We start from the raw sequence: 17,481 nt of genomic DNA on the forward strand, positions 1-17,481 counted from the left end.
GGATAATTCACTGCTGAGCTGCTGAAGCTCTAATTATCCCCCTTTAAAGCCTGCTGATTACTGGGATAAATTTGATGGGCTTTAGTGCCTGACAACAGCCACCTTGGGCTGCATTTCCCTGCAGGGATGACATTCCCTTGATGGGATGCATGTGGGGGGAGGCAGAAAATCTGCACCCACTTCTCATTTTACACCTCCCTGTCCCCAGCCAGCCCAAACCCGGAGCATTCCCTGCTCCTGCAGCTCAGCACAGCTGGAACCATCTCCAGAACATCCTTTGGATAAGCAGTCATGGCTGCTCGAGGGTGGGGATGGATGGGATTTTGGGCAGGAATTGTTCCCTGGCAGGGTGGGGATGGAATTCCCAGATTTGCTGTGGCTGCCCCTGGATCCCTGGCAGTGCCCAAGGCCAGGTTGGACATTGGGACAGTGGGAGGTGTCCCTGCCCTGATTTAAGGTCCCTTCCAGCCCAAACCATTCATGATTCCATGATTTTGGATGGCCAGGCAGTGAAATTGGCTCCCCATGCTGGAATCCCTGGAGTTTGTGGTGAGGGACACTCAGGAGCTCCCCAGGACAGGGAGGTGCTGCCCAGGACACGTCCCTTGTCCTCTGGGGTTCCTGTGGAGCCCTGGCATGGCTGTGCCCACAGCCCCTGACCCTGCTGGAAGAGCCTCTGGATATCCCTGGGAATTTGTCTGGAAAGGGCTCCCAGGTCCCCAGGGTGGCAGAGGGGAAATGTCACGGGCAGTGTCACCAAGGGCAGGCTCAGGGACACAGAGCCAGAGGCAGGGAGGGGCTCCAGGGGCGGGCAGGGCTGTTGCTCACCCCCCTCTCCAGCAGCATGTCCCTGAAGTGGGTGATCCTCTCCTCCAGGGGCGGCGAGATCCGCGTGGCCGAGCCTTCCTCCCCTCCCTGCTCCTCCTCAGCGCCCGCAGCCTGGCACTGCTCTGTTCTTTACAGGGAGCAGGGACAACAGGTCAGCACTGCCCACCTGGGCAGGAGATTCCATCCTCTCCATGCATTCCATCCTCTTCATCCTCTCCAACCATTCCATCATCTCCAACCATTCCATCCTCTCCATCATCCTTTCCATCCTCTCCATCCTTTCCATTCATTCCATTCACTCCATCCTCTCCATCCTCTCCATCCATTCCATCCTCTCCATCTTTTCCATCCTCTCCATCTTTTCCATCCTTTTCATTCTCTCCATCCTTTCCATCCTTTTCATTCTCTCCATCCTTTCCATCATTTTCATCCTTTCCATTCATTCCATCATTTTCATCCATTCCATCCTCTCCATCCTTTCCATCCTTTCCATCCTCTTCATCCTTTCTATCCACTCCATCCTTTCCATTAATTCCATCCTTTTCATCCTTTCCATCCTCTCCATTTTTTTTTCATCCTTTCCATCCCTTCCCATCCTTCCCACCCTCTCCATCCTCTCCATCTTTTTTTTCATCCTTTTCATCCTTTCCATCCTTTCCATCCTCCCTGGGATGCCCCAGGAGCTGCCCAGCCTGGAGCCACTGGCTGCTCAGGGATGGGCATTTCCCAAAAAGCTGCAGCTGGCTACCAGACCTGGGGCTGCTGGCACCTGCAGGGGTCCTGCTGAGACAGGACAGTCACTCAGGGCCAGCACAGGGATCTGACACCGAAATTCCAGGCACAGCAAAGTGACCAAGGAGGGGCCACCTTAAAGGATCTTTGTCCATGCCAAGAACTGCAATAAAGGATCCAGTTCAGCACATCTGTAAGAATCCACACAAACCCTGTGCCTGCACGCTGGGAAGGACCCTGCCATGGATCTGGGAAGTGTGCACACCTCGGAATTGCTTTTTCAGTCCTGACTTCAGGAGAATGTGAAGCATTAATAAAGGTAATAAAGGTAATAAAGGTAATAAAGGTAACAAAGATCAGTACCAGCAGCAGTCGGGGCTGGTTCTGAGCCTGCAAACCTGAGAGCAGGAAAAAAACGCTGCACTTCAGACAGGGAAAACTTTTTTTTTTTTTTTTTTTTTTTGAGATAACTCACAGCCTGGCAGCTTTGTTTGGAAGCATTTCATAAAAGAAGAATTCCCCAGACACAAATGGGTGATGTCCATGGGGAACAGAGGCTACAGAGAATCCTGGACACCTGGGGAATGGCTCCCATCATTTACTCACAAGAATAAAAACTGCATTTAACCTTCTTTGCACAGGATATCCTGGTTTCAGCTCGAAACTGGGGGGAAACACCAATTAATGTAGTGGTTTTGGTTCACTAATTTGAAATTTTTATGTTGTGAGATAGGATTAGGAGGGAGGTAAAACAGGGTTAACTTTAAATGGTACAAAGAGAAATTTTATTACTAGAAACTTTAAGGAAAAAAAAAACCTTAGGATAAAACTTTAGACTATTTTTCCTTCTCTTACACACTTTTTTTTCTTTCACATTGAAAATGTACAGGAAACAACTCAGTCAGTTGGTAGTAAGTTATTACCCAAATCTTAACAAATAAAAATTTCAAAAAACCTTTACAAACTACCACACCGACCCTTCCCACCATTAAATACAGAGAAGTAAACATTAGAACTTACTTATTTCTCTTTGTTTTGATGCTCAGATCATCATTTTCATCCCCTGGACAAGAGCTCACACATTTGTCTGCTGAAAAGAAGTAAATATTGATCAGATTTGAACGAGAGAAATGGGAACACAAATTCCTCAAAGTGACTTCTCTTCCCTTGTCTCTGCTGCTCAGGTATTTCCTGGCTTTCACCCCCACAGAGGGTTTTTAAAATAAAAAATATTTTCTAAAATCCTCAGAATTGCCTTCATCCAAATGGAAGTGACAGCAATGAAGTGACCATTTCCAGCCAGCAAAATTCCTCATTTTTCATTCATGACATGATTGCTTTAAATCTTATGATTGTTTCACCTGATCCTCCCTTCCCTTCAAAATTTAACTCAGGACATTCCTGCAGAATCATTTCTGGAGGAAATTCCCACCAGAGCTTTTCCCATTTCCCCTCTTGGGATCAGCCAACCTTGGGGTTCTCTCCCAGGAATTGCTGCAGGGTTGGGGAGATCCCACAACCTCCAGAGCAGCTCCAAGGCCAGCTCAGCCCAGCCCTGGGCTGGACACGGCTCCTGGGGGGACTCAGAGCTTGGATTTTCAGTCACAGACAAGGGAGCAAAACCTGAATTCTCAAATGTTTTCTCTTCCCCTCCACCAGCTGCAGTTGTCACCAGAAGCCCCAAGGACAGCAGAAGTGACATCCCTGCACATGGGCTGTCTGGGAAATGCTCCTGGGCTCTTCCCAGGGATGGCTTCAGACTTGTCTGAGTGCCAAAGGGTCCAAAAGATCTGGGGGGATTCAGGAAATGATTGCTTTTCAGGAGGAATTCTACCAACCGTGCCCAGGGCCAGGACTGGAGCAGCTGGGACAGGGGAAGGTGTCCCTGCCATGGCACTGGGTGGGATTTGGGGTCCCTTCAACCCAACCCTTCCATGATTTGATGATTCCATAATCTCCATTTTCTATTAATTAGCCGGAAAAACTTCCAGAGCCTGAGCACCCAGACAGGCCCTTGGGCAGCTACAGGATGAGATCACAGCAGATCAATTAAACAGAAAATAAATAAACAGGAGCTGCCCCTCCTCTCCAACCCCATGGGGGTGGAACCCATCAGGGAAGAGCCACATCAACCTCCTGGGACAAACCAGGAGGAGGAGGAGGAGCAATTGAGAAATGAGCAATTCTTCATTTATGCCCGAATTTAAAAACCACTCCATCCTTCAGCAGAGACAACCCAGAGCATCCCGTGGACAGCTTCACTCGACATCTTCTTTATTTTTAAGATGTTTGATTTGAAAAACCTCTAATTAAAACTCAGCAGCAGCCACTCAGTTAAATAAAGGTGGGAAGCATTGTTGGGAACACTCAGCTCGTTTGTGTTATTTATTTACTGGAGATTACAAGCTCAGAGAAGAGGTAACAAATAATCCCCTTCACCTCAGAGCTAATCTATACTAATTATTAGCTGCTCCAACCCTAAGCAGCCACAAGGCCCAATTACAGCAGGGAAGATTAAGACTATTTAATAACAATGAAAGTCATGGCCATAAAAAACCAGCAGCATGAATCAAATCTTTGTGGTAGAGATAACAAATGAAAAGGATGGAACTGAGGAAAAAAAAATAGATTTTTGAAGTGGCACCTATGAGCCCTGACTCGAGTCTTTTCTGTTAATTAATTACAGAGCAGGAACAATGATAAAGACCATGAAGAACGACCCTCAGCTTTGTCTTTGGCCATCCCTTGGCAGGAATTCACTGAGCTCTCAATACACCATGTACAAAAAAAAAAAAAAAAAAAGCTCTGTTTTCCCCCTGAAGAATGAATTTCAGCAGAGAGGCTTTGCAGGAATTACACCCACTACAGCTAAAGTTCTTCAAATGACACAGAAATACAAATCCAAGCACCAGCTATGGAAATTCCGAGAGAAAAATGGAATTACAGGAGAGCACAGGCAGAGAAGCCTCCTTGGAGCTGCTTTTCTGCTCACAGAAAAGCTGATAATGGCTCATTTTATCTCCCTGCAGGCACGGGGCTGCACGGTCTTTGGGGTTTGCAGTGGGTAATTAGGGTTTGCAGTGATTAATTAGGGGTTTGCAGTGGTTCTTTGGGGTCTGCAGTGGTTAATTAGGGGTTGCAGTGGTTAATTGGGGTTGGCAGGGGTTCACTGGCAGCTGTCCCCCTGGATCAAAGCCCGTGCCCATCCCTGCTGGCCTGGGGACACGGGGCAGGTCCTGGCAGTGCCCCCACCTCAATTCAGGTACAAAACACAGCCCTGGGAACAACCACAGAAATTTCACTTCTTTCCCTCTCCACTCTCCTCCCTCCCCAGTGAGGAACAAGCAGCAGCTGAAGGATGGTGACCCTTCCTTCACACCAAAACCACAACATTCACCAATTCCAGCCAGGAGCAGTTCAGTGACTGCCATGGCTGTCCCAGCAAGGGACACACTCCCAGTAAAGGCTGGGGATCTCTCCGTGCCCACTGGAGATTCCCTGCTGCTGATCCCTGGCCGTGCAGGGTGTGCTCTGGGAGCAGCTGATGGATTCCTAACGACAGCCAACAAAACACCCTGTGCCTCCTGACAGGGACTGCACCCATCAAAGCTTCATCTCCTCTGGGAATCCCTGCCACAATCCTCCTGGTTGAACCCTGAATTCACTGCCAGAATCCTCCTGGTTGGACCCTGAATTCACTGCCACAATCCTCCTGGTTGGACCCTGAATTCACTGCCACAATCCTCCTGGCTGAATCCTGAATTCCCTGCCAGAATCCTCCTGGTTGGACCCTGAATTCCCTGCCAGAATCCTCCTGACTGAATCCTGAATTCACTGCCAGAATCCTCCTGGTTGAACCCTGAATTCCCTGCCAGAATCCTCCTGGTTGAACCCTGAATTCACTGCCAGAATCCTCCTGGCTGAATCCTGAATTCCCTGCCAGAATCCTCCTGGCTGAATCCTGAATTCAGTGTCAGGAACCCCCTGGGGGCTCAATCCTCCAGCTCAGCATTCCAACCAAAACAAGGATTTTACAGCAAACATCGATTCTCCCTTCACTGGGAATCTCCCCACTGTAATCCCAGGTCTCAAACATCCAGCCAGCACTCCCAGCACTCCCAGTACATCCCAGCACTCCCAGTACATCCCAGCACACCACAACCAGAACACCCAGCTCTCCCAGCACACCCAGTACATCCCAGCTCTCCCAGCTCCATCTCCCGGGGGCTGCTGGGCTTTAGGGACAGGGGACAATGCCAGCTTTGGTTACTTGCTGCCGCCTCCAGTTTGCGTTTGTGCGGGGGGTCCTCGAGCAGCCGCTTGATGTCCCCGCGGTGCCGCAGGTCCAGCGGCCGCTCCCACACTGACAGCTGCATGGTGGGGTTGAAGAAGAACACGCGGTCATCTCCAGTCCAGACCACACACCTGCTCCAAGCGACAAACCTGCCTTAGAGCCCGGCCAGAGACCAGGACTGCGCCCTGGGTGACAGCCCAGGGACAGCCCAGGGACACCACAGGGACCCCAGCCCGGCCAGAGACCAGGAATACAATGGAAGAGTTGTGGGACTGTGGGAAGCTCTGTTCTCCCCCAGCACTGTGGGGATGGGCAGGAACAGTCCCAAGCCCAGGAAAACGCTTTGGGTAGGGGATGGGATTGGGAAAGGTCCTGGCAGCTCCACACCACGGGGATCCAGCCCAGGAAAGCACTTTGGGGAAGGGATGGCATTGGGGAAGGGTCCTGGCAGCTGCTCACCACGGGGATCCTGGCACTGGGGTGGATGCCACGGGCTTGTTCCCCTTGGCAGCACCATCAGCCTCGCTCAGGAGCTTGAAGGAGGGATCCTGGAGAGACACAGAGGGGGGACAGCAAATAAAGCAGGTGCACAGAGCTGTCCTGGTGTCAAACCACCCCAGAATTCCAGGAGAGGCTTTAGGGACACCCATAAAGCATGGAACAGCACAGGTGAATGGGAATTATGAATTGGAATTATAAAAATGCCTCTGTAGAACAGCCTAGGTCACAGTTTATACCAGGTGCACCAGCCAAGCCATTTTTGGGTATTCTTGTCAAACACTCTGGAATTTGTCAGGGCTACTGAAACATAAATTGTGCAAAATTGGGGAAAAAGAAACTGGAAAAGAGAATAGCAAGTTGGCAAGAACTCAAATAAAGGTGGGTGGTGAAGCACTGGACTGTGACCAATCACATTTCCTGCAAAGTGTGAGGACAAAATAAAGGCACCAATCGTGGGGTCACACAGACAGTAGTTTAAAAATGTGTAAGTCAGGCATAAAGTAAACAATCAAGTGGCTTCTGCTTAATCACATTCATTAGCTGTTCCAAAGTCCTCTGTTCCTGCAATGCCTCCCCACGGAGAGCAGCGTGAGTGGAAAATCAGCCACCACCTTCTGGCCACACCGAGAGCTCCCGTGGGGGTGGGATGAGGGCAAACCCCGAGGGTGGCACCAGCCACGACAGGAATGAGCCCAGGGGTGCCCTGTGCCAGCACTGCCCCTGCCAGCAGCTCTGCACAGACCGATTGTCCCCAGGCTGTCCCTCTGTCCCCACCACACAGCCAAAAAAAAATGTTCAGAGGGGCTGGAGGGAGCCTGGAGGAGGCACCAAATGATCCCAGAGCTGGAGTCTGCCCTGGAGCCAGGCTGGGACACCTGGGGGAGCTCACCTGGAGAGGAGAAGGATCCAGGGAGAGCTCAGAGCCCCTGGCAGAGCCTGGAGAGGGACTGGGGACAAGGGATGGAGGGACAGGACACAGGGAATGGCTTCCATTCCCCAGCTTGGGCCCCAGAGCATCAATTTAATGGGAGACATGAGAAAAAAAAAAGTCTTTAATTACCCTTGGGGTGCTTCCCCACTGCCAGAGGACAGGGCTGGATGGGATTTTGGGCAGGAATTGTTCCCTGGCAGGGTGGGGATGGAATTCCCAGATTTGCTGTGGCTGCCCCTGGATCCCTGGCAGTGCCCAAGGCCAGGTTGGACATTGGGACAGTGGGAGGTGTCCCTGCCATGGCTGGGGTGGCTCTGGGGGGGATTTGGGACCCCTTCAATCCCAAAGTTCTTTGGGATTCCACGGGGAGCAAACCACGAGTGTCCCCCCGATCCTGTGCCAATGCCAGAGCTCCTGCACAGCTCCAGGAGAAATGAAATCCATTTCAAACCCGCTGCAGGGAGGGATCCCGAGGCTGCCCCTGGCCCGGGTCTGTGCAGACCTTGTCCCTGTCACTGCCCGTGGGGACACTCTTCCTCTCGGTGTGCAGGATCAGCGTCGGGGGGCAGGAGCCTCTGCTCGGGTCCTTGCCACGATCTGCGAGGGGAAAGGAGCTTTTTAATGTGGGATAAACAAACACAGCAAGCCAAAAGTGCTGCAGAAAACCTGTCAGGGTGTGTGAAACAGAAACCTGAGTCCCTCAGAGAGAGAAAACAATGCAGGGGTTGAACTAAAGCCTTCAGAGAAATTAAAATATATTGAACCACACAGACTTAAAATAGAAGTGTAAGCTTTAGTTTTAAGTAAGTGGGAATATACTTTAAGGGATAAAAAGCCCTAAAGCCGAGTTTAAAGTCCAAGCCGAGTTTAAAGTCCAGTAACTTAGCTCCAGACATAACAAAAACATAGCAGAACATTGCTTGTATTTCCAGATAAAACAAATAAAACCATTGATGTGAATAAATAAAACGATTTGTGTAAATGATGTGTAAGGACTGACACCACTTTTGTACTTTAGAATTGAGCTCTGATAGGTGTAGGAAGAATGTTTTAGAGTCGTGGTTTTGGTTAATTGGATGATTTATGAATAAAATCTCCTGTATTGGGGTGAGAGAGGAAGAAGAAAAGGAAGAGGAAGAAGAAAAGGAGGAAGAAGAAGAAGAAATGCTGGGGAGCTGCTGCTGCTCAGACTCTACAGCAGAAATCTCCAGCACAGACTTGAACCCTCTGAGCTCTTTGCCTCCCAGACTGATGCATTCCTGCAATAAACAACTTTACAGCAGCCAACAACTGCTCTTGTCTCTTTGAAGAAAACTCAACAAAATCCCAAACTCTGCCTGTGGCTCTGAGCTCCTCCTGCCACCTCCTCCTCCTTTATCCACACACCCCCCCGGTGCCCAGGACACATCTCCTCTCCAAACCCCCCATTTCAGTGGAACACATTCCCAGGCTCTCTATTGCCCTGGGTGTGGTGTCCTGAGCCCCCAGGGACATCCTTAGGGACACAAGGTCCCCAGGGCAGGGCAGGGCTGGGTTCATGGCTGGGATCTCAGAGGGTTTTCCCAACCTAAAGCATTCCCTGACTCTGTGATCCTCTTCCCCCTTGTTCCTGCTGTGCTCAGGTAACCCCTGTGGGAATCCCAGGGAATGCTGGATTGGTTTCCACTGGAAGCAGGGAAATCACATTTCCCTGCCCTTTGCAGACTGTCTCCATCCTGGAATCCCAAACCCTGCAGGGTGTGCTGCCTACAGCAGCGTGTGTGACAGCAGAGGGACAGGGACAGCAGGGCTGACACAGAGAGCCACCCATCCCAACAAACCAGTGTGCACAGGGAGGCAGAAGGAAATAGGAGATTTCCTTAATTTGGGGGTTTTTTTGTCTGCTTGTCCTCTCCAAACACATATTTGGGGTCTGAGCTGAGGTGAGCTGGGCCACCCCTCGTGCAGCAGAGAGGACAAGGTGTGTGTGACACCTCTGCACAGTCCCCAGTGCTGGGGGGTGTCCCCAGCCCCTCCCAAATGTCCCTGGGTGTCCCTGGCAGTGTCCCAGGCCAGGATGGACATTGGGGTTGGAGCACCTGGGACAGTGGGAGGTGTCCCTGCCATGGCTGAGGTGACACTGGATGAACTTCCAGCCCAAACCAGTCTGGATTCTGTGGTTCTGTGTCCATTCACATTCACCTCTAAATGCTACTGCAATTATTTCAAAAGTACTCCGGGTACAGAACAGGTCCCCATTTGACTCTGCTTCCCTCAGAATATCTCAGAATAATAAAACATTAAATCCATGGCATTTTGCTCAGAAGGTGCCTTTATAGGGAGCAAAAAAGAAGATTTACAAGCCAGAGCCATTAATTTCCACATTAAAGGAGCCAGGAGCAGGGAGCTGCTGATCCACATCAAAAGGGGCTCTAAATTCATCTTCCTTCCCTGCATATCTGATAATTGGGAATCAAAGCTTTCCCAGGCACTTTGGTCCTCTGGACACAGGGAGGTCACCCCGGTGTCAGTGCCCAGCTCCTGCCTGGCTGCTGGCAGGGAAGGACATCCCTCAGCAAGGGGGGCACAGGGGGGTGGCACAGGGCCACTGGCCTGGGACCAGCAGTGCCCCAGGGAGCACCTGGAGAGGGCACCAGCAATGGCCAGAGGTGATGGTGGTGTTTTCTAGACACCATTGGCAGTTGGTTGGAGAAGCAGCCATGGATTTAATCCATAAATTATTACTGCAACAGGCACGTGGCCTTCAGAGACAGGAAAACATTCCCTGCCTTTGGAAGCTTTAATACAAACCATGGAACTGGCTGGGTTGGAAGGGATCCTAAATCCCAACCAGTGCCACCCCTGCCATGGTTCCATCCATGGGATCACAGGGGTTCCATCCATGGGATCACAGCCATGGGATCTCAGGGGTTCCAGCCATGGGATCACAGGGGTTCCATCCATGGGATCACACAGGTTCCAGCCATGGGATCTCAGGGGTTCCAGCCCTGGAAGCAGCACCCACCTGCTCGTGCCTGCTCCATCAGGTTGGTGGCCACCAGGGTGACGGCGGGCGCGGACACGGCGGTGACACGGGTGACCTGTGCTGGCACCAAGGGGCCCACGGCAGTGTCCAGCCTGGAGGCAGAACCTGCCAGCAAACCAGAAGGGAAGAGTGCAAGTGGAGAAGAATGGAGAAGAGTGGAAGAGTGGAGTTTTGCCCTGGTAGATAAAGATTCCCTTTAAAAGCCTTGGCTTTTTCCCCCAGCTCGTGGTGATGCCTCGGGTTCGAGCTTTTGTATTTTTCAGTCTCTCTGCTGGTTAGTGTGTAACTCTGAAACTTCAAATTAGGTGTTACTGAGGTCTCTTCACAGGAGAGCTGGACAAAACAATTCCCAGCTGGAGAATCAAGGACAACTGGGACCCAAAAATCATCAACAGGGAAGGAAAGAGGGGCAAACCAGGGGGCTGAGCCTCCATAGCCTGGGGCTGTGTTTGGATAATTGACCCCAATGTGTAAATGAACCAAAACTTATCCAAGTGTAAAACTCAGGATCCATCTGGGATTTGATTTGGGTGCAGCCCCATCCAGGCTCTTGCACAGCCCAAGGTGAATCCTTTCAATAAATTCCTATTTTATCCCTTTTGCTCTGCCCAGTCTCTGCTCCAGCTCAGCCTTTCCAGGCAGCAGCTCTGGCATGAGAAGGGACATGAAGGCAGGAGTGGCACTCGAGGCCATGGGCAGTGGTCAGCACCAGCAGCTGCACTTGGGGATCTCAGGGAGCTTCTCCAGCCTCAGTGATTCAGTGAATTCATCTCCTGAATACATCTCCTGCCCCCACTGCAGGGTTAAAACAAGGTTTGTGCTCAGCTCAATTCCTGGCCACGATGCCCACGGATCCTCAGCCAATAAACAGCGCCAGAAATTTAAAATCAATGAAAATGTGGCCCTCAAAGTAAGAATTTGCCAGGGTAGATCAATGCTCTCCCAGCAGGTCACAGCAAGATCAGTGTTCTCATTTTAAATAACACTCCTCTGGTTTCCACTGTTACTCATCACAACTTTTGTGTCCCACTCTGTCCACGGGAAATTATTTTGCCAATACTTTAAAAGTGCAGCTTTATCCAGGGATTCACAGCCTGCTCGGACAAGGCCAAACCAGGAACTCTCTGATTTGTTCCTGTGCATTATTCATGAGCAATCAGTAACCCAGGGCTGCTGCTAGAGCCAGCCCAGTTCAACCAGGCTCCCAGGCCTGCAGAATTCCTGCCCGCTGCCAAATCTGAGGTCAAACCTCAGATTTATTCCATTTATATCAGCATTTATTTCCAATTAACTGGGCACAAGCTCTTCAGAAGCTGAGCCACACAAGCCCACGTCCTGCCAGGGTAAATCCAGGTGTCCAGCTGTCCCCATGTCCCATTTACAAACTGTTCAGACACATCCCTGCTCTAGTTGGGAATAACACAATTCCCAGGCTGCAGGATTTCCTGCCCCTTCCTTTCAGCAGCTACTCACACAGCTCCCATCCCAACTCCTCCACACTCTGGAATGACTTGGATCATTTCTGAACCCTTCAGTGTGTCAGCAAAGCCCACTCACACACCCTGAACGTTCCCAGGGATCTGTGTCCCTACAATTCCACAGGACCATATTCCAGCACAGAACACGGAATCCCAGACTGGGATTTGGGCTGGAAGGGATCCTAAATCCCACCCAGTGCCACCCCCCACTGTCCCAGGCTGCTCCAAGCCCCGTGCTTGGAGTCTCTACACCCAAACCTGGCATAATTTCCATAATTTGCACAATCATCCCCTGCAATTCCTGCCAGCACTCGAGGCCGGTTTGCTCCCCACGGAATCCCAGAGCACTTTGGGTTGAAGGGACCCCAAATCCCACCCAGTGCCATGGCAGGGACACCTTCCCCTGTCCCAGGCTGCTCCAAGCCCTGTCCTTGGGCTCTATGAATTCTCTACACCCAAACCTGGCATAATTTCCATAACTTGCATAATTATCCCCTGCAATTGCAGGCAGCACTCGAGACGAGCTGTGCTCATTCCCCACCTCGCCTGCTCAAACGTGACTTGCCATCAGAGAATTTCAGCTGCTTCTTTATGTTGATTTATTACCCAATCCAGGAACAATATCACTGCATCTTTTGATGTGATGGAAGCAATTATCCCACGGCTTCCATCCTCACCAGAGTCAAGTATATATAAATATATATTTATATACACATATATATGCATTTCATACATGCACATCGAGTTCAACTGCTTATTTTAATTATAACTGCTGCTCACCAAATAAGCAGGAATGATTTAAGGCAATCTTAACCTTTAAGGAATAAATATTTATGCTTTGGAGCTCTTTGTGCTTATGAAGAGCAGTCTTTGCAATGGATGGCTTTGGAATACAAATAAAGGCTGGATGGAGTTGAATGTCACGATGCAATATCAGCCTCTGGTCTGAACTGAACATAACCTGGGCTGGAATTACACCTGCATGTGAACCCACACTCCGAGGGCTTCATTATTCCATTGAGGCCAATTTTACTCAAAAGCAAGCCTGAGGAGGGGGAGGGAGGAGGAAAATGTTCTTCACTGTGAAGTTTTGGGTGATTGCAGAGCCAGGGAGGCCTGGAGAGGCAAACAGGGCGTTTGGAGAACATCTGCCCATTCCTGAGATTATTTCAGGCATTTCCCAGCATGTTCCAAACACAGAGCCACCCACACTTCCAGGAACTGCAGCAGGGACAGAGCAGCTGAAGGCAGAAGGGGAAGGACAGGAAATCTGAGGAAATCTGAGGAAATCTGAGGATCCTGGTGCAGATCTGTGCCCTGATTGGTTTGGCTGATGATGGGATCCAGAGGGGAGATCTGGGCTGCTGAGGCTCCAGGGCTGGGCTGGGATCCCCCAGATCCACAGCCCCACCTGCTCTGTCCCTGTGGCAGCAAAAACCTTCCCCAGGGACAGGTGAGCAGGGACAGGTGAGCAGGGACAGAGGGGACAGGGACAGGGGTGAGCTGTCATCATTGGAACTTCACTCTGGAGGAATTTGCCCATTCCAGGCAGAGGAGACCAGGGGTGCAGGATGGTGTGGGGAGAAAAAAAATCAGAATAAATCCATATCTCATTAAATTCTGTCACTATTGGAACATCACTCTGGAGGAATTTGCCCATTCCAGGAGTGCAGAATGGAGTGGGGAGAAGGAACCAGAATAAATCCATATCTCATTAAATTCTGTCACTACTGGAACTTCACTCTGGAGGAATTTGCCCATTCCAGGGGTGCAGGATAGTGTGGGGAGAAAAAAATCAGAATAAATCCATATCTCATCCATTTCTGTCATTACTAGAACATCACTCTGGAGGAATTTGCCCATTCCAGGAGTGCAGGATGGTTTGGGGGAGAAGGAACCAGAATAAATCCATATCTCATTAAATTCAGTCACCATTGGAACTTCACTCTGGAGGAATTTGCCCATTCCCAGGTGGGTGCCACCAGCACCAGCTGGGATCAGGAAATCCCAGAGTCACTATGGCTGGAAAAAAACCTTCAAGTCCCAGCAGCAGCACCACCATGGTCACCATTAAACCATGTCCCCAAGTGCCACATCCACAGCACTGAAACCCCTCCAGAGATGGAGATTCCACCATTCCCTGTTCCTGTGCTTTACAACCCCTTCCCTAATATCTGATCTAAACCTCCCCTGCCCATTGAGAGGAGCCCCCAGGGCTCATCCTGGGCCATCCAAACTGTCCCCAGGCACAGGGAGGAGGAGCTGGTGACATCCTGGGACATCAACAGCCAGTCTGAGGGCAAGGACAGGGAAATCAGCAACTGCAGCCACTGTGTCCAACAGGCAGGCCCAGAAATGCACCCAGCCACGTTCATTATTGCTGCTGTCATCATCCCCTGACCCCAGAAGCTTCTGGAGATCAGGGCCCAGCACAGTCCATCCTGATGAGATAATTTGGGGCAGTCCTGCCAATCTGCAAAGGACAAGAGAAGTCTCTTTGCTTAATAACAAGGAAGACTTGAGTAATTAAAAAAAAATCGACTTTTTACCGAGCAGGCAGCCTCCTTCAGCTCGTGCAGCCCCTGAGCTCTGCTCCCCCTTCCCCTCAAGGACACACCAGGCTCCTCCTCAAGGCAATTCTTGTTGGGGAAACACGAGCCTGCCCAGGAGCCCCCTCGGAGAAAATTTCCCTTCTTTCCTCTGCTCCTCTGTGAGGCCCAGACACGTTCATCACAAACATTCAGCACTTTCTGAGTGTGATGATGCCCCTTCCCTGTGCCTCAGGAACGTGGGGTGTTCCCTGAGCAGCAGCTGCCCTGCACAGGGGCTGCTGGGGAGAACAGCCCAGCACAGCTGGCACAGCTGGCACAGCTGCTGCAGGGCTCAGCACAGCTGCCCTGCCCTCTCTGCCACCCCAAATTCAGCCCCAGGCTGAGCTGGAGCTCCCTGGGTGATGGAGAGAGCCCCCAGCCCCCTGCAGTGCTTTGGGATGCTCTGGGAGCTCCCAGCCCCAGTGGGACTGGGAATGGCAATCCCTGCTCACCATTCCTGCTGGGATCTGTGCCAGGGGGGCACAGGGCACTGGGAATGACTGGGAATGGCTGGGAATGGCAATCCCTGCTCACCATTCCTGCTGGGATCTGTGCCAGGGGGCACAGGGCACTGGGAATGACTGGGAATGGCAATCCCTGCTCACCTTTCCTGCTGGGATCTGTGCCAGGGGGCACAGGGCACTGGGAATGACTGGGAATGGCAATCCCTGCTCACCATTCCTGCTGGGATCTGTGCCAGGGGGCACAGGGTACTGGGAATGGCTGGGAATGGCAATCCCTGCTCACCATTCCTGCTGGGATCTGTGCCAGGGGGCACAGGGCACTGGGAATGACTGGGAATGGCTGGGAATGGCAATCCCTGCTCACCATTCCTGCTGGGAACCACAGCTGGAGAGAGATTTACACCCAGATAAATCAGTGTAGAGCAGAACACAACCATGGAGAGACATCACCAGTCTGTTCCATACAATAATTCCCTGGAAGTGTCCAAGGCCAGGCTGGACAGGTTTGGAGCAGCCTGGGACAGTGGGACCTGTCCCTGCCCTTGGCACTGGAAGGGATTTAGGGACATCCCAAGCCATCCCATGGATCTGGATCTCCACAAATCCCAAACCCTGCTGGCTCCCAGCCCGACCCCAGCACGAGCAGGAGCTGCACTTTTGTTCCTGCAGGATAATTTGGAGCTTTCATTTCAATATGCATTGCCATAACCACTTCAGGAACTGGTGAATGCTGGAGTAAATTGCTTATTGGAGCGGGAAGGGAGATGGGAAGTCAGCAAGAATTCCTGAAAATCTGCAGAGTCAGGGCTGAGTGACAATGAGCACCTTCTGCAGCGAGCTGTGCTGGGGGAACATTTCCCTCTCCCTTTGCTCTTCTTTTAACAACCTGGGTTTTTGTAATTTCCACCAAATGAGCAGCGAAACGAGGCAAGGCACGGAGGCTTCAAGAGCAAAGTGAAATCAAACCAAATCAACCCCCCCAGAAGCTGGAGTGTCACATTCAGCCACATTTTACACTTCTGTCCTGTGCTGTGGGTGCCTGAAATGTTAAACCACGCCAGGGAAACGCTCCCTGCACTGAGGCTGTGGGGCAGGGGGGCCTCTGAAGGTCCCCTCAAAACCAAATTATTCAGTGATTCCATGGCAGCACCAGCAGAGCCCCAAACCCCAAACCTGCTGGGTTCAGGGGGCATGAAAAATCCCCCAAAACCCTGTGCAGCGTCCTGCTCCTCTCTGCCACCACACAGGGATAATCCTGGGAAGCCACAGCTCTGACTGCCCTTCAAAACCCTGCAGCAGCATTTGGGGAAAATGGAGAGTCCCAGTTTAAAAATTCCTCCAAGGAATCATTTTAAACAAGGTTTAGCATCCTCATTTCTTCCCCTTCGGGGGAAAGGCTGTTCCAGCCCCTGTGCCCATCCCAACAAAGCCCTTGCCCAGCCCTGATCTCCTCTGGTGCTGCCCTTGTGATCCCAGACAGGAATTGGCAAAAAAAAAAAAAAAAAAAAAAAAGTTCAAACTGAAACAAGAGTTCTGTGAGCAGCAGAATTTAACAGAAAGCCTCTCCCAACTTCTGATGAGATTTCTGATCACAAGAGCTGTAAGAGCAGGACTCACCATGATGGAATTGAAGGTGACACATTTAATAACAAAAATAGCAGGATTATTAAAGCCCATTCAAGCCTTGCTTGGAACAGCAAATGATGCAAATCCTGGCAGGCTGAGCTCGAGTCCCTGCTGAGCTGAGCCCTGCTGGGTTTAGGCTGGGATTGCAGCTCCAGACTGGGATTACAGCCCCAGACTGGGATTACAGCTCCAGACTGGGATTGCAGCTCCAGACTGGGATTGCAGCTCCAGACTGGGATTACAGCCCCTGCTGGAAGCTTTCCCTCTGGTTTTATTTTGTAGGATAAACAGGAGTGTTGAGACGAGGCTGTCAGGCATGGGGGGATTGCTGAGGTGCCTGTGCCAGGCCAGGAGCTGGGCTGGACCCTTCCAGCTCAGGATGTTCCCTGATCCCAGAGTTAAATTCAGCTTTTCTCTTTTTTTTTTTTTTTTAACTGCCCTGATATGAACAGAACACAGCCCACGGCTCAGAGCAGTGAGGGGGAGTTTTCCCAGTGGTTCCTGAGTGTGTAAAACTCCACGGAGATCTCCCTGCTGGCTCCTGCTGCATTACACACCTTAATGGACTCTCTAAATTAGGGGGAAGAGAAAAAAAAAGCTTGTATTGGATTTTTGGGCAGGTTCTGAGCAGCAGCTCCTGACCCGGGTGACCTCCCTGCACACAGGGAGCTCCCGAGCTGATAAAAGACTCCTCGTGAATTATTCATGGAGCCATCAGAGAAAATTGGAAAACAAGGCTGGAGGTGGCCAAAGGCAGGGCAGGGATTTGGGCTGAGCCTGGCTGGGCACCTTTGGGAGTGTCCCGGGCTGGAACTGAGCTTTGCTAAAGCCAGGCAGGGCAGCTGGGACCACCCTGCAGCCCCCGGGGCCAGGGAGCCTCTGCCCACAGCAGGAGCGAGGGGATGGGGATGAGGATGAGGATGGTGATGATCACCCCACACAGCCCCTCTCACTGCTCCATCCAATCCCATCTCCCCAACTTTCATCATTCTTTTCCAGCCTGCCACAAAC

At 51.2% G+C, this 17,481-nt stretch overlaps 1 protein-coding gene across 1 annotated transcript in view; it reads right to left on the reverse strand.

Annotated features, from left to right (window-relative positions):
• Positions 1-17,481, reverse strand: part of TCERG1L (transcription elongation regulator 1 like) — a 43,595-nt gene that overhangs the window by 6,015 nt on the left and 20,099 nt on the right. The window contains exons 5-10 of the mRNA XM_088169471.1: positions 10,291-10,416; positions 7,789-7,883; positions 6,314-6,402; positions 5,831-5,985; positions 2,581-2,650; positions 829-955 (exon numbers count right to left, since the gene is read on the reverse strand). Of these exons, the coding sequence (XP_088025597.1) occupies positions 829-955; positions 2,581-2,650; positions 5,831-5,985; positions 6,314-6,402; positions 7,789-7,883; positions 10,291-10,416 (662 nt within the window). The remainder of the gene's footprint in view (positions 1-828; positions 956-2,580; positions 2,651-5,830; positions 5,986-6,313; positions 6,403-7,788; positions 7,884-10,290; positions 10,417-17,481) is intronic.

The sequence above is a fragment of the Sturnus vulgaris genome, chromosome 8 (assembly GCF_052056855.1).
Source record: "Sturnus vulgaris isolate bStuVul1 chromosome 8, bStuVul1.hap1, whole genome shotgun sequence".
NCBI classification, from domain to species: domain Eukaryota; kingdom Metazoa; phylum Chordata; class Aves; order Passeriformes; family Sturnidae; genus Sturnus; species Sturnus vulgaris.